The 24883-nt window shown below is 42.3% G+C and overlaps 1 protein-coding gene across 2 annotated transcripts; it reads left to right on the top strand.

Annotated features, from left to right (window-relative positions):
* The first annotated feature begins 434 nt into the window (after positions 1-434).
* On the top strand, positions 435-24618 carry zfyve28 (zinc finger, FYVE domain containing 28). 2 transcript variants are annotated; one of them, XM_041954575.1, is made up of 14 exons: positions 435-784; positions 14618-14758; positions 17059-17196; positions 17385-17587; positions 17733-17822; positions 17970-18059; positions 18150-18251; positions 18339-19877; positions 20166-20261; positions 20785-20948; positions 21031-21147; positions 22237-22338; positions 22482-22585; positions 22717-24618. In XM_041954575.1, exons 1-14 carry the CDS (start codon positions 749-751, stop codon positions 22846-22848), a joined length of 3054 nt encoding a protein of 1017 aa, XP_041810509.1. In that variant the 5' UTR covers positions 435-748; the 3' UTR covers positions 22849-24618. The 2 variants fall into 2 exon arrangements, with proteins under 2 accessions (XP_041810509.1, XP_041810508.1); XM_041954574.1 differs by having other exon boundaries at positions 22234-22338.
* The last annotated feature ends 265 nt before the right edge of the window (positions 24619-24883 follow it).

Here is a 24883-nt window from a genome sequence, read left to right as displayed (position 1 = left end):
TTTTCTGGCATCATGACTAGTTTGGAAGCCAATCATGGTCTAATATGCAACTTGAAACCTCCAACATTGAGAATGGACTTTTAAGCAAAGTATGAAAAAGTAGGAAATTTAAAACAAAAACAAGCGTTTGCATATTCACAGACTCGGTCAGATTTTCCAATGAGGGAGAAGGAGTAGATGTATTTTCAAGAATCTTTACCTAGGTAATTGAACTTTATTGAAGTAACAACATTAAACACACGAATCAGATCTTTGAAAAATAAAAAACACCAGTCACACTGTAACACTTACGGTCTGTTTTGTCATATTTTCTACTAAAAGCGGTTGGGAGCCCGGTATTTGAGAGCGGAACGTGAAGGCATCATTTCCTGGGAAAGTGGGAGGTGAATGCTGTCAACGTGACTGTCATCAAGCAGCGTTAGAGGGGCAGAGAACAGCAGAGCCGTCGGTGCTCCGCTTGTCTGTGTCGTCGGGACTTGGAAAGTGGCCGGGCGGGGGAGACGGGCAGCCAACCTCGGGATTCAGGGAAGATGGAAATAAGTCGCTGTTGTCGAATATCTCCTTTGTACGCCTTCAGAGCCGCGTTGTAACGTTCAGGACAACTTACCGTACATTGTGTTTTGTCCATTTTCCGTTTTGGAACCCACCAGCGCTAGCTAGCTTAGCAGCCAACCGCGGGCACTGTCAGACACACAGGTACAGGAGAGGAGAGGAGGGGTTGGTGACAAAGGAAGGTGGCGAGGTGACGATGAACCGCTTTCGAAAGTGGCTGTATAAGCCCAAGGTAAGTTCGCATGGATTCACACGGCATGTCAGCTCCGCAGACGCTCATTTTTTTATGCATAGCTTAAGAGATAGCTAGCAAAACAGCCGATCAATGTGGCTCGCTAGCCCGATCACTTCTGCCACACATCTGCTAACGTTAGCCCGTGTGCCTGATGTTACACTGTATTAACCAGCAGCTCTCCCTTTGTTGTTGTTGATGCTTTTGTTTTCAAGCGCTAGTCAGGGCTAACAATGTTACATTTGGGCAATGTCCACTGAAATGTACTGACTGCCTTCAGCTGTCAGTGTTACTCGTGTTAGATATTGTTCAAGTGAATTTCTTTTGTTATAAATTATTTGTTGAACCTTAATAACAATAATAATACGATTATCGATAACAAAAACAGCAACAATAATGACAAAATAATAACAAAATGATAATAATGTTAATGAGAATGACGTTGTAATCATCAATGAAAAAAATACAAAATATATCAAAAGTAAGATATGTTTTGATAGAAAAGTAAACAAAAAGTTGTGAAGCATTTCAGGGCTGCAGCTATTGTTATTTCCATTATCAAGTCATCTGCTGGTTATTTTCTCAATCATTTTATAAATTATTTGGTGTGTAAAATGTCAGAAAATAGAAAAATAATGGCCATCACAATTTACCTAATCCCGTGGTTATGTATTTGCAATGTTTGTTTTATGTGACTAATAACCCCAGTCCCTCAGATATTTAATTTGCTGTCACATAAGACAAAGAAAAGCAACCGAACCTCACGGTTGAGAAGCTGGAATTAGTGAAAATGTTTGCCATTTAAGATTGAAATATGACTGAAGCAACTAATTGATTATCACAGTAGTTAATTATTTTTAAACTGTTTAATTAAATGATTTATTGTTTCAGCTGTGTCACATTTGAATGAGTTTGATATGTTAATTTATTGTAGATGTCACCTCAAACTGGATAAATTGTTAAAAGCAAAGCAAACAAATCAGCTGGACACAGGACACACCATTCGCAGGCAAAATCATCATCCTTGGGGTGAGCTAGTAATGGTTGTGCTGTGATTCTGTCTATCAGGCTCTGAGTGTGAAAACATGCCTGACACAGCAGAGGGAGTATTGAAGGCTTGGTTGCCTTGTTAAATGAACAGTTTAATATATGACAACTGCAGCACTTTTTAGGATGAGTAAATATGAATATTTATTCCCAGAGAGAAACATTGTTAACTTTTCGGTTTTAGGTTGAGACATTTGTAAAGTAATGTTCTTAATACGCTGATTTGCACGCACACACAAAACTGCATAAATCTGAGGCAAGTTGTTTTTAATCAGTGTGTACTTTTTTAGCGTTGTATTATCAAAGAGTTTTAATGGAGTAATAAACCGTCACAGATTTTGTGCTCAAGTTGGATTTACTCAGCGCCCGGTTTAGCTAGAGAGATTTCTAAGCTCTAGATGTTGTAATATTTAACGTGGGCTTACGGTCTACATGCATGCTCGTAGCCTTATTCCGATTACTCATATCTTGTCGAGGAAAGTTTGCTATTTACAGGGAAGACTGAGCAAATATTCCATTGAAAAGCACTTTGCGAAATGATGCAAACCATTTGTAATACACACTTAATGTAGTCTCTGTTTCCTCTGTAGTTTTTGTCTGGAGCAAGTCATGAATAACATGTTTAATGCATGACGTCCTTTCAGTATATTGTCATAACTGCAGCACATATATGCATCATAACTGCTGTCAATAGTGAGTCTCGAAACCAGATTTTTCTACTATTAGAAATTGAGGAAAACATAGTGCAGACTGCCTCTTAAACAAGTTGGTCGGTGTTGTGTTTGTAGCATACAAATCCCATTTTTTGCTTTACTTTACTAAGATTTGTCAACATGTATTTCTTACTGATCTCTCTGGTAACAGAAGACGACTGTGTTTCTATATCAAACAATAACAGTAATTGGAGAATTTTGCAACAGTAATGTCAGACAGGGATAAAATAAAATGCCTGTGATTACATATTATCCACCTGCTCTTTACCACATACACGCACCTGCGTCATTCCTCTTTTCTCTGTTTGACCATGTTTGCTGGCACAGCATTTTGGTAGTCCATTGTTGGGGTTAGGCATAAGTGTTGGGGTTCACCAGAGTATTGTCACATTCATGAATGACTACTGACTCTGAAGTGCTGAGCTATTATATCAGTGCCTTTCTGCCAAATCACAGCCATGGTGGGAATTAGCAGAATTACACATAAGTCTGTGGGTTTTAAATGACCACTTCTGCCTCAAAGGAGTGAGGAGAGAAGTGCTCTGTAACTGTGCCAAGCAGCATGAAAAGACAACAGTAATGAACGGCGGTTGCAGTACACTTTATGCTCCTGCTGCTGAACAGCAGCTAAGCTTGCAAGTTGTTTCTCTTTTGCATGGAGAGAAAATATTTCTGTGGTAATTAAAATCTGTGCCCAACCGACATGTTCCAGCATTTATAGTTGAACACCTCATAGCGTCATCATTTTGCATCCACGGTAAGCTGTTTATTATTGAACTGTGTTCTCCTGGAGACAGAAAAGTGTTGAATCAGCATGTACCCTTGACTGAAGTGGAGCTATTGATATTTCCAGGGCTGCTCTTTGCCTTCACAGATAAGTCCCACAGAGGAGGACTTTCGTTTTCCCCCTGCTGCACAATCCCTTCGCAGTGTGTTTGAGAGGAGTGTGAAGCTCCGTGCAGGACATAATGTACCTGTCTATTCTGCCCGACTGTGTCATCAAAGTGCCAACTTCAAGAAAAAGATGAATGTGTAAGAATGGATTGTCCTGGTCATCTGTATGGCTGTTGGGGGAAAGGCTGTAATGGTTAACTCACCTAAAGTAAGGCTTTACTTCTGTAAAGTGAGATTTTTCACATTCCCTCCAGACGTTTAAACTGGTTTAGCTGGTTTTTGTGTGAATAGTTTAACTTGTTCTAGGTGTTTTCGCTTCTTTTATCTGACTGCTCACTTGTTGAACTTTGACTGTACATTCTGTAGGGAAATGTTTAATAGGCAAAGAGGCTTTGGAGAGGGCAAAATCGGGGGAAAGTATTCATAAACATATTCTTCAACCCTGCAGTCCGAAACAAAGACGAGATCTGGCTCAGGTTTCTGAGCAGCCAAAATGGCCACTGCCCCCCTTCCCACTGTTCATCAGCAGCAAACTTACAAAGTGACTGATGGAGAGAGAGAGATGTCAGGAGGCTAAACCTGTACACTTCCTCTGAAGCCTGTGTTCCTCTCTTGGTTGTTATTCCATCAGGCATTCAGGAGCTGACCTTCAGCTCCAAACCACCTCATCTGTCAGCGTGACGGGCTCACAGCTCGCACCAGGCCGGGTGCACTCACCTCCATCTACAGGATGCTGCTGATTTGCCTTTCATTCCCCCCTCTCCCCATCGGACAGTTCAGTGCGACGGGAGGTGCACTCCTCCTTATCGAAATGTCAAACCAATATCAGTGTGTAACAATGTAGGCCTATTAGTAAGCGTATGAACAAGTGTAATGCGAACGCTCGATTGCTTTGATAAGGTCACTCAACATCTGACAGAACTAGGAAAAAATACATCTTGATTTGAGAAATATAGAATTAGAATTAATGCACAGAAATCTTCACAGATTTGACCATTAGACAAGTTCTCAGTTTCTTAGTAGTTTTTTAGTGTAACTTCCACTATGTATCGTCTCAAAAGCTCAATTTCTGCCCCTTACCTCCATGTACAATACATGCTTTTAGATTTGAATTCATTTGTTTGTACGAGGTGTTTGTTATGCAGCTTTAATTTTAGTATATTGTAAAAAAAACAAAAACAAAAACGGAGCAACAGTCCAAAACAGAAATATATTCAATTTACAATTGTAGAAGACTAAGAAAACCAGCAAATATTTGTATTTGATAAGCAAGACCCAATAAATTTCTGGTATTTGTGTTTTAAAAAAAATGACAAAAGAATTGTCATTTTTTGCACTAGTCGTTTCAGCTCTAAATAAAAATTGTAACTATATATTTTTAATACTTTAATGTCAAATCTCATAAAATCATCCATTTTGTATAAAGAAACAACGGTGTCAAATCATTTGTACATGTTCATGAAACATGACGAGGCATGTACTGAGCATTTACCAGAGTCACGAATCATTGTCAAGCCACCATAAAAGATGTTTTCGAGATGTTTGTCTTTGCTGTCAGAAAGATTGCTGACAGCTGATGGTTTCACAAAGCAACACATTTTTACTTATCGTCCACTCAGGAGTCAGTTTTCCCTCTGTTGCCAGCTGTGTGGGCCCTGTTTAAAATGCATCAGTTGAATTTGATTTTGAAAGGAAGTGTTCGTCTGTGAAGAGGTGGGGAGGACACATGGTTAAATCAGCAGTAATAGCTATTAATGTCATATTAAGAAAGTCATTACAGGAGGGTCATTGGAGTTATGTTTTGTACTCTTAATGCTTTTTAAAAATCTGTGACAGTACTGATGAAAACCTGGGACACATTTTCAGCAGCTTTCCAGTACGTATTGTTTGATTGTTTCAGTAAGGTGTTGTTGGATTTTGGTCTGTTGTTCTGACAAAATAAGTAATCACCTTGGGTTCTATGAATATTTATAGACCATTTTTAATATATATATATATAATCAGCAGAGTAATCAGTAATGAAAATAGTCACTACTTAGAGCCCCAATTAACTGAATTCATGATTTTTCAGTGAATTAGAAGTATTTAGGTTTTTCTCTCAAGTTAATAAGTAAACATGTATCAGAAATCTAAAATTACAGATGACTATCATTTATATTGTCATCACAGCTTTTTTCTTTGATATATTTTGCCACAGCTCTCAGCAACAGGTAAATCACGGTTGATTCCTCCGTTATAATTGCTCCACTTCTGTAGTGTGTGACAGGCTTGGCTGTTATGGGCTCTGCTGTTGTTTACATGATTTATCTTAACCTCTCGTTTGCCCTTCATTTGTCATTCATCAGCAGTTTGTTTGTGAATATTGCTAAGATGTGACCTGAAGAGCCGAGAGCAGGCAAAGCAATTAGGATCTTGTCTTTGCAGACTTGTTTCTGTGCAGTTGGCACAGGGTTGATGGAAGAGGGAGCAGCAAACTGCTGAGCAGCGGCCAGCATGGCTTCATATTTAGCCCCGTTTCTGGAGTTCTTTGTGGATGTCCCATTCTGCTTACCCACCAGCCATGCGGTAATTGATTTGGTGTCAGCTGCCGGGATTTAGAGAGCTGACCCGAGTGCAGATCGCGACAGGCCAGGCGATTGAAGGCCTTTTTAAATTCATTGCAGGATTGGGGAATAGGGGCCTGCTGTCCGAGGTGTGAGGAAGCGATGATTGAAGGAAAGTAGCAGTGGAAGAAGAGTGAGATTTAAAGGTACCACAGAGAATCAGCTAGTCCTGGTATTGACGGAGAGGCTGCAGTCATTTTCTACACCTTGTTTCTGATTTGTAATAATTTGTACCATCTCTGATTTTAGATCCCTCCCTTCATTTTCACCCGTGATCAACATAAAGCATGCACTCCAGGTGCCCTTTGTCTATATCATGAGTGACTGTTCTAAGAAGAACGAAATGCCACCCCTCGTGCTCTGGGCTCTGTCATAGCAGCAGGGGAGAATGGCAGGGAAAAGGGTAGAGGAGGAGAACAGTAGGCATGTATTTTTGGGATTAGATTTTGGCCTTGGTTAGAGTTGGCAGGAGATAAGATGAGAGGATCTCTCTCTTTAGCAGCTCCAGTCTTTCTTCTTGTTTCTTATTTAAGGGCTGGGATGATAACCAATCCTGAGGAATTGACCTATTGAAACAGGATTTTTGATAAACATTGATATTCCAGCTCGTATTTTAAAAGTGTATGTTCAGTAAATGAGTACTAAAATATGTCTGTGTCCTCCTCATTCTGTAGTTTTCATGTGCCAGAGGGGAGGAACAAAGGTAAAGTCAGTAATGTCAGACTTGAGGATGGGAGCAAGTGTCATCCTTTGAAAAGGATACAGGACATTGATTACATTGTGATATACAGTATTTTTTTATTTGTCAAAAGATGGTATGAATGACTGTGCTCATACCAAACAGTACTGAGCAAAACAAATCTCTTTGTGGGTGAGAGGTTTTATTTGAAGAGGTGGAAAGATGCAGACAGATTACTGCTACATGTTTATTATTTACGTATTTATTTGTTTATTACTACTGATTTTGCTACTGTGCAGTTAGATTGAGATGTTAGTGGCGCAATTTTAGGTGGAATCCATGCGAGCATGTTGACTTGCATACATTTAACCTGCACAAACAGCAATCAACGACGTGTGTTTGCACGCACACACACATACTGTTGCTGTCCATGCTGTCATTGTGTGTAATTTGGGACGGCCTGGGCAATGCCAGTTCTCAGTGACTCTTCATAACAATGAACAGTATGAGGACAGTAAGATTCTTAAATGTCAGGTGTGCCTGTATTTTCTGTCGCTGGTGTTTTTGTATAAAGATGGAGGGCATGCATCTCTTCCAACCTTGTCATCTCCTCAGCACTCATTGGCCCTGTTGACACCTGGCATAAATATGTGCCTTGGTTTGTGTCATCACAAGTGGACAGCTCTAAGAACAGATGTGCATGCAGCCAGGACACATTGAGGTCCTATCACTCAGGCCACATTAGAAGGTGGTCTGGGCTACATCCTTTTAGCAGTGTGTACGTGAATGTAGGAGCGCTTACTTAACTGACGTCCCGTGTGCAAGTACGTGTGAAACATTTGATTTCTGACTTCTGTTTGGTTCACTGTAATGCAGATTGGGCTCTCTTACCTGCCAAGATAAGCAGCAGATGCAGCACACTGTTGATTTAACTGATTTCACCATTAAACTAGTAACCTCAATATCCCCAGACTTCCTTTAACAATCATGCAATTTTGCGAGCTGTTGAGTGAGGAGAAACTCAATAAACTTTGTGAAACAGCTATGGTAAATTATTACTCTTTTGTGCCTTCTTGTAAATTTGGCATCAAATGCAAAACATTAAGTTGTTTCTTTTCTTGTAAAAACATTGTGTCAGTTTGTCAAGGCATTGCTGTACCGACCTGTCGGCTACTATGTGTCAAAAGTGTGTCACACCTGCCAACATTTAGCGGCTGTTTGAACACAGTTTCAACTGATTTCACAATTTATACTGAATTTATGGAAGAAGACGAAATTTTATTGATGAATACACAGTAACCAATAAAGGCTCTCACTTTGTTGATTGTGAAGAACACTCCCTTAAAAAATCATGCAATTTTTTTTGTTGATGAGTTAGGAGAAACTATATAAACTTTGTGAACTGCTGTCTACGACAAATTCTTAATAATTCGGGCCTACTTGAAAATTCGGCAAATGTTGTACATTAAGTTTCTTTCTTTGTGTAAAAAAACATTGTGTCTGTTTGTTCTGAGACACACGTTAATGCCAAGTGTAAACGGGGCCATATGCTACATGAAAAATGTTTTAATTTTGTAAATCTAAAATTTCTCTCTTCCCCTCATGTTGCCACAATTGAACTGCCAGTTCTGGATTGTATAACCAGATTATTTCTTGCATAAGAACGTCCTTGCAGTTGCTGGGAAGAGGGGTGTCCCCACGTGTCATCACACTATCATCAGGGGATCCTGGACACGCCTCTTAGCCATCTAAATCCTCTGCACCCCTCCCGCCGCCACCTCAGCCTGTCATGCTAAACCATGTGCCTGGCACATGCATAGGTCATTGCCTGGTCCCAATGCCAGATTAGGGCAGCCCTCTGAGAGGAGACAAACACACAGATTATGCCATCAGTCCAGATGGGCAGACCAATCTAAATATACTGAGTCAATGAGTGGAGTTAAGTCTGTAGTCTGCTGTGGATCCAACTTTCAGCTGGTTGGTGCAGAAATACTACTCAGCACTCTGTGATTAGTGCCTTTGATTTACATTACGTATTTATTTAATAGAAAATCTGTCTTAAAATGTGACCAGAGTGACATCAAGACAGCCGGAGTCTATGCCTGAAAGATCATCATCAATAACTTGGTAGCTGCAGAAAACAGCACAGAGGTGAGGACAGAAACTCCTGATGCAAGCTGAACATGAAAGGAATGACTCAACACAACTGAACCTACTTCAGCATAACACTGCATTCTTAGAGAGAGCATACTTTTTATTCTGCCAAACTTAATATAAATAATGGTCGAGGAAGTTTCCTTGTTTGTTACCAAAACGATTGGCTCGCTCTTGCCAGGGCTTTTATGCTGAGTCCTGAATAATAAATAAGGCGATGAACTGTATCCGGCTGCTTTTTTGCCGGTCTGCCAACTGACAGGAGAAAGCAGAGTGAACTGGTTTCCCCCCTACAATATTTGCCTCTGATCCTTGGAAGGCAGCCAGAAGGCAGCAAATTGAGCCTGGAATAGAGTATGGAGGGCAGAGGCAAGGTTTCTCATAAGTCCCTTAAGTGGGCTCAGTGTGCACGCACCAATGCTATGGACGTTCATGAAGCATTAGCCTGACGGCCTCCATCATCCGCATAGTCTGAATAGAAATGAAGCTCAGAATCAGAAGCTCAAGGAGAAAGCTGGCTGAGATGATGTTGATTGTACAGCAGCAGGCAACTCGTAACACGTTTCAATAAGAGTCACACTGTCAGCGCCTGTTATTGATTTAACGTTAAACAAAAGGGACAGAAATTTCACTGAGTCACTGTGAAAATGATGTGATTGAAAGGGCTTAACAGTAATTGTCACTCTGGATGAAGTTGTGGGAGCGTAATAGTCTGCAATGATGGGTTTGCGACCGCACTGGATAGAGTTTTTGAGTCATCTCAAAGAGAGGGCAGCCAGGACAACTGACAGCAGGAGTCTAGCAGGAGAGCGGCGCGCCGCAGGGGACGAGGGCTGAATCTGCTGAGTCATTTCCTCACTTACACAAGGTAGAGCTGTCATTGGTGGTGATGACACAAGTCGCAAGTTCAGGAGTCAGATCCCAGGATGGTCACAGGTACTTTTTTTTTTTTTTTTTTTTTTTTACCTTTTACACCCTTATAGGATGGTGTTGTTTTTCATCTCCTTAATTTGATTGTCACTTGTCATGTTTTTTTCTCTTTTCGTCACCTTGTATTTATTTTTCTCAGTCTGGAGTTTTATAAAGTTGTAATTCTTTAAGCTTTTTTTGTAGTTACAAGTTATTGTAAGACATATCTTTAAAAACAATTTACGTGCAGTAAATGTCAAGGCCAATATTTCACTCTGTGCCAACCAATGTTCCTGTATGTAAGCAATAGAAAACAGGCTCTTGTTCAACAGACAGCTTCCCTTTTTTTTTGCTTTTCAGAGTCTACCGTTCAAGACTTTAGATTTGGAACTTCAAACACAGGATTAGTCCATATTTTATGACTCTCTTAATGAGAGCTGTTACCGGTGCTGAGTTTGATTAAATGTTACAATGGCTTTTGACTTTTGCACTTGTGCAGGATTTGGTTGCACTTCTGTAATGTTTGAATCAGTTGCCAGGAAACACGTTCTGTTCAATCAAAATCAATCCACTACATACACAGGAAGTCACTGTAGCATTACAAGCTGGAATATAACTGCCAAATGTAGCTGTTTTAGGAAGCCAAACAATATATTAAAGTTGTTGTTTCAGTTTGTGATACAACAGTTACACCTGGCAATATTTAGTGACTAATTTCTACCAAGGAACTAGTTTTTGTGGTTCACTCTGTTGTAAATGTCCATTTACTTTATAAGTAGGCCAACGTTTAACTTTCAAACAGCTGGTGCAACCACTGGTGTCAGTAATGGCTATGAAGAAGACATCTACAGTATATGAAACTCCAGTGACCTGTTCGCTTGTCAGTTCTAATCTTTTCATAACTTTTTTCTAACATTTGATGAATGATGATTGTAGACCAAGCAGCTCAAGCATTGCTGCCTATCTCAAAGTAGATCAGCATGTCTTGGACATTGCCTGCCTTTGACTTTGCCCCTGTGATGCAATGCTGCAGGAATGTTCCCTCTTGCGTGAGGAATGCAGCAGGAGGAGGCTATAGGATGGCGTCTGTCTCAAATACTCCTTTCCTTCCTCTGTCAGCGTTGGCCTATATGCTTCAGAAATCTCAAACTGAATGGCAGCACTCTGTGGGGCCGTGTAGTGCCTACCACTCCCATTTCCTGTTTGGTCATCATGACATTTGTGTCATAGACTCACTCATTGTTGTGCAATTGTTAAAAGTTCAGTCAAATATGACTCCTGACTGGTGATATCATTGCCCTTCTCACTGTTCAGAGATTAAATTAGGATGTAAAGGTACCTCTTCTTACTGTGTTGGTTTGTTTGTTTTTAGCTTTCTTGTGTTTAATTAAGATTTCATTAATACTCCTACACATTAAGAGAAACCCACTTGAATTTATTGCTATTATAGTAATGCCAGTGCCGTGATTAATAATACTATTTACCGTTTTGTCTCTGCTGATTATTTTCTGTTTTGCTGTAGTACCGTGGCTGTCTATTCCCATTCTTCACATATTATTTACAACTGCGATTCCAAAAAAGTGGTAACACTGTGTAAAACATAGGAAAAACAGGATTTAATTTTGCATTTGAAAACAATACAAAGACAGTATATTTAATGTAACAGGTGATGGTATCATGATTGTGTATGAAATCTTGAAAGGCTCAGTCGTTCACAAGCTAGGATGGAGTGAGGTTCACCACTTAGTGAAACACATGGTTGTATAAAGGACATTGCTTTGTAAAACCACTGTCGGTAAACACAGTTCATTTGCAAATGATTGCATTCTGTTTTTATTTATGTTTTACACAGCATCCAAACATTTTTGCAGTGAGGTTGTATATATAGAGCATGTATGTGACCTCGTTAGGAAGAAGAGTGTGAAACACTTCCTGTATTTTCCTGCTGTAATACAGACACACAGTTGCCTGTTTCAGTTGGGATTAGATTCCTTCTCTGCATCGCTTTTCCAATTTATTCAGTAAACACGACTTGGCAGAGACATCAAAATTCACACACGAGCAAAATATGCAGGAAAATTATTGATTTTGCAAAAATGTAAATGATCTGTCTTGCAAACTGCATTAACACCCAACAAAATAGGACAATGACAAAAGTTAGCATTGAGGAAATAGCCCATGTTAATTAAGATTTAGTCGTGTGTTGTGACATATCTCATTCCTCCAAAAAACCTTTAAGATGTTCAAAATGTGTTTTCCCCTCACAGTAATAATGCGACAAGCACCCCAGCTGTAGGTTATATCTCTGTGTTTTCTCCTTGCTGTTTGTTTCATTATTAATGAGAGAGAGTGAGGGAACAGCACCATGTATCATATTCAGAGAGAGAAGCGAGGGCCCACGGGGTGGAGCATCACGCAACAGGAAGCACTGCAAACTTAAGGGAAAAGGTCCTGTGAGAGGTTTCAGTAAATACCAGTATTCAGGTTGACTTCATGAAAACTACTTCCAGGCAGTCGACGCTTGGCAGCCAGATGAGCCTGTTTACTGCTTTCCCTTCTTCCCGTCTGCACAGTCATGCTGTCCTTTTAAGCTCCTGTACCGTCATTGGGTACATGTGGTTTGTGATGATGCACGTCTGCGTGTGGTCGTCATTTTCAAAGCCATTAACCTTTCGATCAACGTGAGCCCTCCCCTGGATATGGTGCGTGTGAGCGCACACAGTGTTTGTCGGTGTCATCGTTTAAAAACTGCTCCTGTAAAATCTCAATTGCAGGTATTTCATTTTGGGTTAGCGAACGATCAACTGTCACGTTTAGGATTTCTGTGCTCCGGTGTCTCCTCCCTGCCTTGTGTGTTCACGCAGCAGCGGAGTGATTTTCTGTGCTGTGCTGTTCCCCCACACACTGACGGGAGCATGGTGGGAGATAATGACAAAAATCCTCTGCCAGGGCCTGGCTCTCTAATTACACCGAGTCTTGTGGGGAGCTTTCACACTATATTAACCTCTGTTGACTCCTCTTGTCAAAATTCATGCCTGTTTTTATCATTTACTTTCCCATATTTGTTGAAAAATTGTTTAGGCATTAATGAGAATTGCTATAACCCATGCCTTGTGTTTGCTCATAAATCACCACCTTGGCAAATTAGAGAGCAATCTGTTGTTAAGCCGCCCTATTCAATGGCCTACTTACCTGATTTTATTTTTGTCCCTACAGGGTATGTTGCTGTGCTATGCAGCCTCCATGTTTGAGCTGTATTGCTTTGACTTGACTGCTCTCTCAGTTTCATAGTTTATTTGCATGAGATTAGGGTTTATATCCTCTAAGCAGAAGGTGACTGGAAAAGTTAGATCCACAGCTGGGTGTATAGAATAGGAGGAGTTGAAACAATGCTGACTTAAACACTCTAGCTGTTAACACAAAGGTGCCGTAGTAGCCCAGCGTTGGAACCAGGAGACTTGCTGAACATAATACCAAATTCATGTGTTGACTTGCCCACAGTAAGAAACCCACAAAGCATCAAGCTGGTTTTCTGGAAACTGCAGCCGGCCATGCCTGACACTGTATGTCCCTCATGTACAGCTCCAAACAGTGCACAGCTTAATTCCCCAAAGCACTGCTCATGGAAACTAGTGCAATGAATGAACGCCGGTCGTTCTCCTGAGCGACAGGTTGACCTGATGGTTAAAATAGAGCAGATCAAGAACATATTGTATTGTGCTCACTCTGTATTATTGCCGGATTTCCTCTAAGCGTGTTGCTAAATTTTGCAGCTGAAATTAATAATTGACTCACCTCATGAGATCAATAAGCAGGTTGGACACTGGGGAGTTTATTCACATCTCTCACAGCTCAGTAAGGCGTGAGATCCTGATAAGAGTAAATTATAGCACGGTGTCTGCTGGCTTGGTCTGGCCTGTACTCTGTTTAGAGTCAAATAGAAGTCTTGTTTGCTTTGATACTCATTCACTTTCTCTGTAAATGTTAGGTTGTTTTGAAATGCAAGGTTGGGTCACATGATTTCACGGCTGACACACTGACATTCGCGGCCACAGCTTAAGAACCAGGTAGAAAAGGACGCTAAATCTTTTGCTTTGCTGTGATCAGAGTCAAGTTCACTCAATGAAAGATATTCTCTTATATCTTTAATTTGATGGTTTGATGTATCATCTGGAGTTTCATGTTTTTCCCTTGAAGTTATTGCAACTACAGGGGTTGAAGGGAATATGACCCCACTAAAAGGCGACCACAAGAAACACTTTACCTTGACTAAAATTACAGATTTCTCTGTGTTTGAACATTGCTGGAATCATTTGGGAAAGTTTAAGTACACAACTCAATAAAATATGTAACAGAGGTTACACATTATGCCTTAAATTGATTAGTCAATCAACAGAAAATGAATATACAACCATTTTGACGACTGATTCTCTGGTTTCAGCTTCTGAAATGTGAGTGTTTTCTGGTCACATCTTCTGTGACAGTAAACTGAATGTCTTTCAACTGTTTGTCGATCAATCAATATATACATAATTGACAGATTGAGAGATAAGGATAATCATTTGTTGCAGCCTGAATGCAGACATCTCTATGTTGCGCTACAAGATACTAATAAATAACACAGTTAATGAATGAGCAAAGCACACATGCAACTTGGTAACACATAACATAGAGAGGGAAGAGACTATTTTCAAAGCCAGTAATTAATCATCAGAGTAATTTTAATTTATAATTTGTATTGTTTCTGTGCATTGCCTCATCCGTATTGTTTCCGATAAGGAGCCATAACTGTACTGAAAATGACCTCCTTGTGTCCCTTTGTGTTTCTGTGCAGAGGACGGACCCTCAGCTTCTGGCCCAGTTCTACTACGCTGATGAAGAGCTGAATCAGGTGGCCACTGAGCTGGACGGCCTCGACGGCAGGAAGGACCCTCAGAGATGTACCCTGCTGGTCAACCAGTTCCGATCATGTCAGGTCAGGAAGGAGAAACCAACACGCTCATTTCACTGAGGATACATTTCAGTCTGTTTGAATTACCGTTATTTCATTCATTCATTATAAATAATACATCAGAGTAGCCCGTAAGTGGAGTAAGGCTCCTCCTTTTTATACTGACCATTAAGAGATCCCTTCCTAATGTGATTTCAGTGGAAGTGATGAGAGGGACAAGAAATGTATTCAGAAGTTTATCTGAAGCTGCTATGAGGCTTGTGAGTGTTAATTTGATCTCCAGCTTGGATTTGACTCTGAGCCACACATTCATAGGTTTACTCTAGTTTCATTTCATTTACATAATCACCTGACTGGACCTTGGTTTGGCCTGGAAGCTGAAAATAGTTAACATCCTTTTCACCCTTTTCTGGACACAGGTGTGGTGATGACCGTCGCCTTACTAAACTTTGCTTGGCCGGGTTCTTGTATTGATGATAAGATAAGATAAGCAGACTTGGACTTTTCTGTGTCACGTGGGTTGTTTGCAAATGGTTACAACAAGAGCACTTCTCCTGAGGTAACTGGAACAAGAATTGGCTCACAAATTGGCCTCTTTTGTTTTTTTTTTAACTCAATGCAAAAAATACTGAATGGTACACAAACTGAGAATCTTAAGATATTAACTATCTCTCCTATGTATTATGCTGTATTACATTAGTAGGATAAGTTATTGTATGTTGTGATACAGGTCATTGTTTCAGGTCTTTATGTGAGGAGAGGGCTGAGAAGAGCTTAGAAGGTGATGCAAGGTGTGCATGAATGATGGCTGCCATGCTGCATCATGCTGAGAGAGCTGGAGGTGGTGGAGGGGAGGTCGTCATCTGGCCCGTTGTGCCTTGGCCTCCCCCCGCCGCCTCAGCACACAGGGTTGAACCACTTAATAAGGTCATCACTTGATCCCCGACTGTTCTGTCTCTCTCTCCTCCATCCTTCCCTCTGCCAATCTGTCACCTTGTTTTTCTTCGGTATCTCTTCTCACCTTCTTTCTCTTTTCATTGTTCTGATGCTCTTCTTCCTTTTTCCTTCCTTATTCTGAGTTTTTAAAAATTGATTTTGTTATCACCCCAGAATTGATCGAGCTCAGGCTTTTTAACAGTTGTGAATGACTAGCTCTTGTTCACGCCTCAAATGAGTCTTTGATTTTCTCATTCTTCAAGTTGCAATGAAAATGTTTAGTGGCAAATTCTCAGGGTTTTTTTGGGAATGAATTAAGCATGATACCCCATAGCCCCAAGGCCCCAAGAATAGAAGGCAAGTGCACTCAAGCCAAAATTTTGCACTTGAACCTGCCACTGCAGCTATCGGCTCTTGTGTTCATGGGCCTCTGTGGGGGTTGCTGGCATGCTGCTCATATTATGTTGGCACGGCTGTTCTTACAGTGTGGCCTGCTGGAACAAGCAGGCCAGCGTGTGTGTGTGTGTGCATGTGCGTTTCAGATGGACAAAGATTGAGTTAGACGCCATACACAAGAGACGGAGAAAGAGAACGGGTCAGAGATAGACGGTGCAAGGAGTGAGAGATAAGCTGAAAAAAGGAAAGAAGCCAGTCTTTTGTGACTGTGGCGTGTCAGGTTTCACGCCGGAGTCACTACCTCTGGATGATTCAAAACCAACAGCAGTGAAGGTTATCACCAGTGTCCCCTACTGGGAGATGCTCACAGACAGTGGGGTGGTAGTCTGAACAGGCCAGCGAAGACAGACACACACACACACACACACACACACACACACACACACACACACACACACACACACAAGGCTATAAAGGAATCGGTGGTTAAGCTCTCCTTCTCAAAGCTTTTTAATCTTTCTCCTCGGGGCGAGCAGAGAAAGACGCAGTGCTGTGCCTGACAAGATTACAGTGCACAGTGCAGCTGCGGTTGAGTGAAAGGCTCATTGTAAGTCATTGTTATGGCTGTTGTACATGCCAGCGGCACATAAGCTCTTGATTAGCTCTTGCTGTGTGTGACACTGCATTTTCACTGCTGGAATTATGGGCTTTAGTTTAGTGTTTTTATTGAGGGAGAATGTAGCTGCGAGCGTCGTAATGGTCTCATGCGCTTGTCAAATTGTTTTCATTCATTTCCTAATCAATGGTCTTTAAATGCTGCAATGCAATGGCCTTCCTGAAAGAGGTGAAGCTTGGATTATTAACCAACATTAGTTCATAAAAGTAAACACTGAGAGAATTGCTTTTCAGAAACAGGTTTTCACACACTCATGTTTATCCCTCCAACTAGTTTGTTCAATTTTGTTCTCTGTCACTCTCGTGCTCGTCTGCAGGACAATGTGTTGAACATTATCAATCAGATCATGGATGAATGTATCCCCAACGACCGGGCCAACAGAGACTTCTCTGTCAAGTTCCCCGAGGAGATTCGTCATGACAACTTGGCGGGGCAGCTGTGGTTTGGAGCTGAGGTAATGTATTCCCTCCAGTGTCAGTCTGGAAGAAAACAACCTTTCCCAAGTCCCCACATGTGCATAAAAATACTGTATTTCATTTTTTACAATTGTGGTGTTTCTTAATCGTCAAGCGTGCCATAGTAAACATCATTTAATCTTCTTTACAAGGTGAGATAATTTATGACCTATGTGTTTCTGTGCAGTGTCTGGCTGCCGGCTCCATCATCATGAACAGGGAGATAGAGAGTATAGCAATGAGACCCCTGGCTAAGGACCTCACTCGCAGCCTGGAGGAGGTACGCAACATCACCAGAGACCAGGCCCTGAGAGACCTCAACTTGTACACGGACCGCATGAAGGACGCATTGCGACATTTCGACAGCCTTTTTGCTGAGTTTGAGCTCAGGTAAACGAAGAACCAGACATTATTGGCAGTTGCAACACAATTAGTCTGCATTTATCATCCTCTCAAGCATTTGTTGGTGCAAGTTTGAGAAAAACTTCCAACAAAGCTGTGAATGTCATTACAATCGTTTTTCTTCTGTTGCCAGTTATGTGTCAGCCATGGTGCCTGTGAAGTCTCCCAAAGAATACTACGTACAGCAGGAGGTGATCGTGCTCTTCTGTGAGACTGTGGAGAGGTGAGTTTACAGACGAACAAATCTTTTAAACTAAGAATTACAGCCAATAGAGCAGCTGACGTCATCTGGAGTTTACCAGAATTTAAATAATATGTGGAGATGAAGTGGTTAATTCCTACTGTGTTTTCCCCTGTGCTGCTGTCTCAGGGCCCTGAAGCTGGGCTATCTCACACAAGACATGATCGATGACTATGAACCCGCACTGATGTTTACAATTCCCAGACTAGCCATTGTGTGGTAAGTGTTGCCTGTCCTCTCCATTCTTCCGCCCACCTCTTTGTTTTCTGCTACTTCCTCCCTCTAACAGAATTTTAAACATATTTTTAGTGGGCTGGTTGTATATTCAGAGGGACCTCTCAACCTCGACCAAAAATCAGAGGACATGTCTGAACTCTTCCGGCCTTTTCGCACTTTACTGAAGAAAATCAGGTAAAGTCTGAATATAATAGAAAATAATTTTATCTTTCTGAATGATCCTTTTTCCTCTATCAATATGTTACAATAATGCTTTTGCAGAGACCTGCTGCAGACCCTGACTGAGGACGAGTTGATTACGCTGGAGAGGAACCTTTGTATCTCTCAGGATGGGGAGTTGTCCACTGACGAGGCCACAAATGGCTCACCAGCTCCAGTCCAAGAGAATCACTCATCCTGCAGACCCGCTGATGACACCTCCAAGGGGGAAAGTGAGGGGGAGCAGGAGCATCTGGCTCTGTTTGTCTGTCCCAGCCAAAAGGAGGAGGAGCTGGCAGAAGTGGAAAAGGGCTGGGAGGAGGTGGAAACCGAGAGGGGGGAGGAGGGGCAAGAACAGGGCCTGCTGTGCGAGGAGGCAGAGGAGGCCGAGTTGGCTTGCTCCATGCAGTACGATGAGGAGGAGCTGGAGCAGCTCAACATGATGGTGTACCGCGTGGGCGACGAGATGTCCACCCTCCTGTCGCCTCCTAGCCAGGGTCAGTCCCCAGCACATCAACCCCGCAGAGGAGAGGCAGGAGGCTCCAGTGGGGCTTCCAGCACCGAGGCCTCTCCCCACAGGCTCCTGGTGGGCCGGGGAAGGACAGGCATCTATGTAGAGGAGGAGGACAGGGTCTTCCTCATGGAGGACTTGGACGCAGCAGGAGACAGCATCACCAGCATCTCAAGAGAGGCCTGTAATTGTGTCGCCTCACCTTCCAAAGCAGCAGAGTCTGCTCGTCCTGTGCAGCACAAGCTGGGACCGCGACCAGCCTCTACCAGGAACGGCTGGTACTCTGAGGCCCACTCAGAGCAGCCTTGCCCACAGCCACGCAGCCAGAACACACACTGTCCTAATGCAAAGCTCCCTCCTCGCACTTCTGCTCCTGGCTCTGAACCTCTGCCTTACACCAATGGGTGGGAGATGGGTTTGGAGGGGACAACGTCTGAAACAGCTGAGGTCATCGCCCACCGTATGGGTGGAATGAAGCTGTCTGCCACGGTCATCTTCAACCCCCGCTCCCCGAGCTTGACGGAGCTGGCCGTGGACAAGCTGCTGCTGCCACGGCCCACTCCCTCTGAAATTGAGCCCTGCGGCCCCCTGGTGGCCACTCACTGCCTGCTGAACTCCTGCGTCTGCTGTGGGAGCTGTGAGGATGGCCACGAGGATGCCATCACCTCAGAGACCACCGGTCTGGGGTTAGGCCTGGCTCTGGGACTGGATAAACACTGTAAGACAGCAGCCCCCAGCACTGTCATCCAGTCTTCTGCCTGCCGGCTTCCCCCACGAGGCCACGAGCCTCACAGTAAGGGTGAGCTCACCCAGTTGACTCCCCCTTCTTCCCGCTGCTCTGCAGAGACCCTGGAAGAGGAATCAAACTTCCACCTCTGTGAGAAGTGCCTAGCTCCAGGGCCAGGCCAGCACGCTCAGGACTGTGGCTCCAGTGGAGAGGGCGGACCCTCCCCATCTAACCACCAGCTGGGTATTGAAAAGAGGCAGCAGGCCAGTGGAGGCCGACAGAGGGACAAGGAGACAGATAAGGACAAGCCAGGAACTAAAGACTCGAAGAGGGACACCAAAGAGGACAGCAGGAGGAGCTCCAGGTGTGCTCTATGAATCATTTTACTAGCTTTTTGATTCATGTTGCAATGATCTGTTTCCTTTGGAGGACATATGACCCCAACAAAGTCTTGCATCAACATATCTGTTTTATTTCACCATATTGCATCATATATGTTGAATTATTCTGCTGCTTTCATCCATTGTTTGCACTTCGCCTTACGTTGCCTTAATTATCTAGCTGTGTGTTTCTGTTTCTGTTGCCATTGCTTTTGTTTTGTCCTTCTTTTATTTCTCCCTCTTTTTTTCACAATTTATTTGGTTGTTTTTAGTTTTCAGAACTCTCCCCTCAGCTCTGTGTCAGATAGTGACTGTGAGAGTGTGTCGGTCACCACATGTAGTCTGTCAAGCAGCGCATACACTCCCAGGTAACCAGTCAGTCATGAAAGTATGTGTGTCACTGTCATATGATTGTGAGTGTTTTTTTCCTGCCCACGCTCTGATAATAACTAAAAAGTCCTTGCAGGACAGATGAAAAGATTGCTTCATTCATATCCAGTCTTTATGCAGCGCTTCGTTCACATTCAGAAGTTTATTGAAGTGTCAGTCACTCCTTCCCGTAAGGGCTACAGGTGACAGCATTAATTTGCTCCCTGGCTTAGACAGTCGATTTAATTAGACAGATTTTAGAGTATTGATGTCCAGTACATTCAGTGATAACAGCAAATACCTGACAATTTGTGATGTGCATAACAACACAGGAGAAATATGTAGGGAGTGGGTTTGTTTCTTTTCAATCCTCGTTTTATGTGATAATGTGATAATATGTCATAATTGTTATCTTAAAGATCAAACTGTGCAATGAAAAGTATGAATTGATTGTGCAAATTGCTCAGAAAGACAAGATACTGATCTTGTCCTCTTGTCCTGGTCTCTCTTCACTCCCTCCAGCCCTGTCAGCAGTCTGACCCCCAGCTCGGGTACGTCAGAAGACCTGGACCAACAGGAGATCCAGTTGGCCCTGCAAGATGCCAAGATGGCTGCCAGGAACAAGATCCGATCTCGCTTCCACAGCAGCAGCGACCTCATCCACCGCCTCTTTGTTTGTATATCAGGTAGAAACTCTCTCTCTTTGTACGTTGCTCTCCCTCCATCGCTTTGTCTCTCTCATGCTGACATCCATTATGTGTGTTGCAGGTGTTGCCGATCAGCTGCAGACCAACTATGCTAGCGACCTTCGCAGCATCCTCAAGACTCTGTTTGAAGTCATGGCAACCAAGTGTGAGCAGGGTGACAATGATAAGCAAAAGAGAGGTGAGGAACATGTTTTTTTATATACAATTTGTCACGGTACATAGTCTTTCCCTTATTAATATAAAACAGACAGAGTTCAAAACTGCTTTAGTGTGCGAAAACATGACTGTAAATGTAAAAAATGCCTTGAACCAAACTTTGAGATTGTTTTCATTGGCCCTATTGCTCAAAATCTTAAATGTGCTTCATTTCACATTTGTCTATAAACTTAATGTTCAACATTATTGTTACCGCAATTACGATGGATGCTTTTATACCAGCAATATATCAAATGACAACATGAAACTGGTCGCTCTTAATGATGAACCTACAGAGATTTATCACCCAACTTTGCAGCTCCCCCAAGCTTTTTGTAGAGCTTTATAACATCTTTCAGTTCATTGTTTAGCTGTTTTTTGACTTTGCTGTTTTGATTCACTCTCATCACTGCAGGCTGCTGTTTTCAGCAGAAAGAAAAACCTCTGAAAACCTGCTGCTCTGCACCAAACAGCAGAGAGACACAGTTAGAGACTTGATGGCGAACATAGAGACATAGATATTTCTCTCAGGAGTTGGTAGAGACCAAAAACAGAGCTAAAAGAGAATAAATAATTCCCTTACATTTGCCAGGTGCTCAGAAACTAAACGAAAGATAATATTGCTCTGTAACTGGTGGATGTGTAAATAAGCAACTATTTGCTAAGTTCACCACATCAGTTTAAAAGGTAGTGATAAGGCAATGTTGTTTCCACTATAATCAATGGCAAAAAAAATCAGATATTACAGGTTTATGTAACTACTTGATGATAAAACTGAATAAATATCAATCACAAAAAAACTGCTTGATTGGTTTGACCCCACTCTCAAGTCACATGAAGTCAGTGGTTCAGTCCTGCTTTTTTCAAATAAAAGACATTGTAAAAGCCCCTCCCTTAACCTTTTTTGAAATAGTTATCCACACTATCTCGACTACTGCAATGCCTCCTCATCTGCCTCAGCATGTCTGCACTGCATTGTCTCTAACTGGTCCATAACTCTGCAACAGAGCTTTTAACACAACAATCAATCACACAACACAGCGGTTTTACTTTCTTTGATGATGTCCAGCAGGTCCTGTTCTGCGTAGTGCAGTGCTAGAGGACTGTGCTCTCTGTCAGGAGACGATTTCCTCTTCGGAACTGGCAGCCAAGGCCCGGGAGGGCCAGTTCGAAGGTCAGTAAATCCAGAAACAGAGCCACTCAGAGTTTAGTTGAAATGTCAGCCCGTTCCTTTTCCTCCTTATTTCTGCAGCAGACATACTGATGACTGGTGACAGGCCGTCTTTGTGTTAACTGTTTCTTATTGGCTCTGTGTAGACCCTCCAGACTGGGTGCCTGATGAGGCCTGCAACTCCTGCATTGCCTGCAAGGCTCCCTTCACTGTCATCCGCAGGAAGCATCACTGTAGAAGCTGTGGAAAGGTATGATGACCTACACAGCCAGGTGTCCAAACTCTCCGTTTAATGTGTAGTTGATCAAAATGATGACTCGTACATTTTGCGTCGTCATCATATGGATGATAACTAATTCATTACACACTGTGTCGTTTCAGATCTTCTGCTCTCGCTGCTCCTCCCATTCTGCTCCTTTGCCCCGATATGGCCAGGTGAAGCCTGTCAGGGTGTGCACACACTGCTACATGTTTCATGTCACGCCCTTCTACAGCGACAAGGCTGGCATCTGACCCCAGATCATCATCGCAAGCATGCCACAACAGGAGCATATGCAACAGACAGATCCACGGCTGTGTACAAAGCAAATGCCACACAGATGCCCTGGTTTGACTTAATGGTCGTCATAGTACCTGCTAAGCAAGGCTTCAGAGTAAGGCCATTACAGATGACAGAGCAGAGACGCAGCCACGAGTCATGATTCAACCTGTTTCTGATGCTTCAGAGAGACCAGTGCGTCACTGGGAATCAAAGGGTTTGATTTCAGTGCCCAGCTAACACACACATATGATTCACAAATGCCTGTCTGACTCTAGAGGTGCAAAAAGGAGAGTGGATAAACAGGCAGTAACAGGTTTTGAACTGGCATTGTACATCAGTCCTCTGTAGCAGTTTGCAGCACAAACTCAGAACGGGCCACCTTGTTAGCTTTGTTGCTTTCGGTGTAAATGAAAGGACTTGTGACATATTTTCTTATGCTTTAGCGAGCTTCCTACATCTGTGCCAGAGCTCCCATGGGACTCGGATTACTCAAAAGAATGTAAGTCATGATAAACATGTAAATAAGGATAATTCTGGTAATAGCTACACTACAATGTCTTCAGTAAATGGTTGCTGTTCAAATGGGAACTGGAAAAGGAATCTCCACCAGGCTAGGCCACCAGTCCCAGTTAAGCAAAAATGAAAAACGGACGGCTTTTATATTGAGATTCCTTCATGCTGTTAATGGCAATGAATGTGTAATTGTGTATCACTCTCTGAAATGGGGTCTTGGTTCCAACAAGTTTGACCGTTCACCTCTTGATGGCAATGGGCTGTGCCCCTTGCTTTTACAGTTGCACCATAGCATGTTTAGTTTTCTCTGGGGACTTCGCTGCACACTGAGATGGATGTAAGGGATTCTTTAGTCATCACCATCAGGTCATTGAAGGCCCCCTAGTGGAGAGTTGACCTCTCTTCGCTCAGTGCTCGCATCCCCCTGTTGTGAACAATGTGAACATGTTCTGAACCAGAGGCCTTCTCAGGTGCTGGCCTACAGACTACAGGCCGATTATTGCCCACTGATTTCTCTTCCTCACACTCGATGTAGTGCAATATTGTGACTACCAACTGCAATGGTCCTGCACATTTTAGAGACACCCTTTGCTATTTAGATTGTAGTTAAAGGTAATTTCTGAAGAGAGAGGTATGATTGGGGTTTACACTAAATTATTTTCTTCTTTGGCTCCGGTGGTACTGTCAAACAGGAACAGGTATTTTGTTCCCAGACTGACTTCCTTTCTGCTCTTGAATCTGCTTCCATTGCAATGACAGCATACAAAGTATCTTCCATGCTCAATCTATATTACAGTTTGTACATCTGAATGGTCTGAAGTGGCCAATCTACATATACGGACCTTGGAGCGACATGAAATATCACATCTCGTCCATTCTGCTCTGACGTCAAGCAGTTTCTCAGGCATTACATAATCAAAATCACTCTCCTACTGTTGGATTGATCTTATTTTCATCAAAGAACATATAAGCTCACTTTGAAAAGGTATGTTTTTTTTTTTTCTTTTATAAAGAACAAAAGTAATGTATGAAGCTATAATTAATTTAAAATTCAAGGAATCATGCAGTAATTAAAGGGCGGGATGTCCTGTTATTGTTTCAGAGCTTCGTCTTATTTTGTAAAATTCCAGGACATTTCCATGATAAGAGCTGTGTAAAATATTCGACAAACAAATAATGTTATATAGTTTTAAATGCGATGTATATTGAAATAAATTACTTTTCCTGTTTAAAAATAGCGACTGATAACCTCTCTTGAATTTCTGCCTTGAAATGTTTTATTAGATTTATGTCTTGGATTGATCAACCGACTGTCCTTCTAGTCCAACAGCCAAAGAGAGAGTGAGTCTAGCCTTTTAATTTGTAATGTCGTACTGATGTGCAGCCCCACAGGCTATAAAGATGAGACGCTAAACGCTGAGATGGTTTACCTTTATAATAGTTGAGTATACAGTTGAATAATGACAGACTGAATATTCTCCAAAGATGCTCATT

The sequence above is a fragment of the Chelmon rostratus genome, chromosome 15, assembly GCF_017976325.1.
Source record: "Chelmon rostratus isolate fCheRos1 chromosome 15, fCheRos1.pri, whole genome shotgun sequence".
NCBI lineage: Eukaryota > Metazoa > Chordata > Actinopteri > Chaetodontiformes > Chaetodontidae > Chelmon > Chelmon rostratus.
The sequence above is the reverse complement of the archived record's forward strand: the minus strand, read 5'-3'. Positions and strand labels throughout refer to the sequence as shown.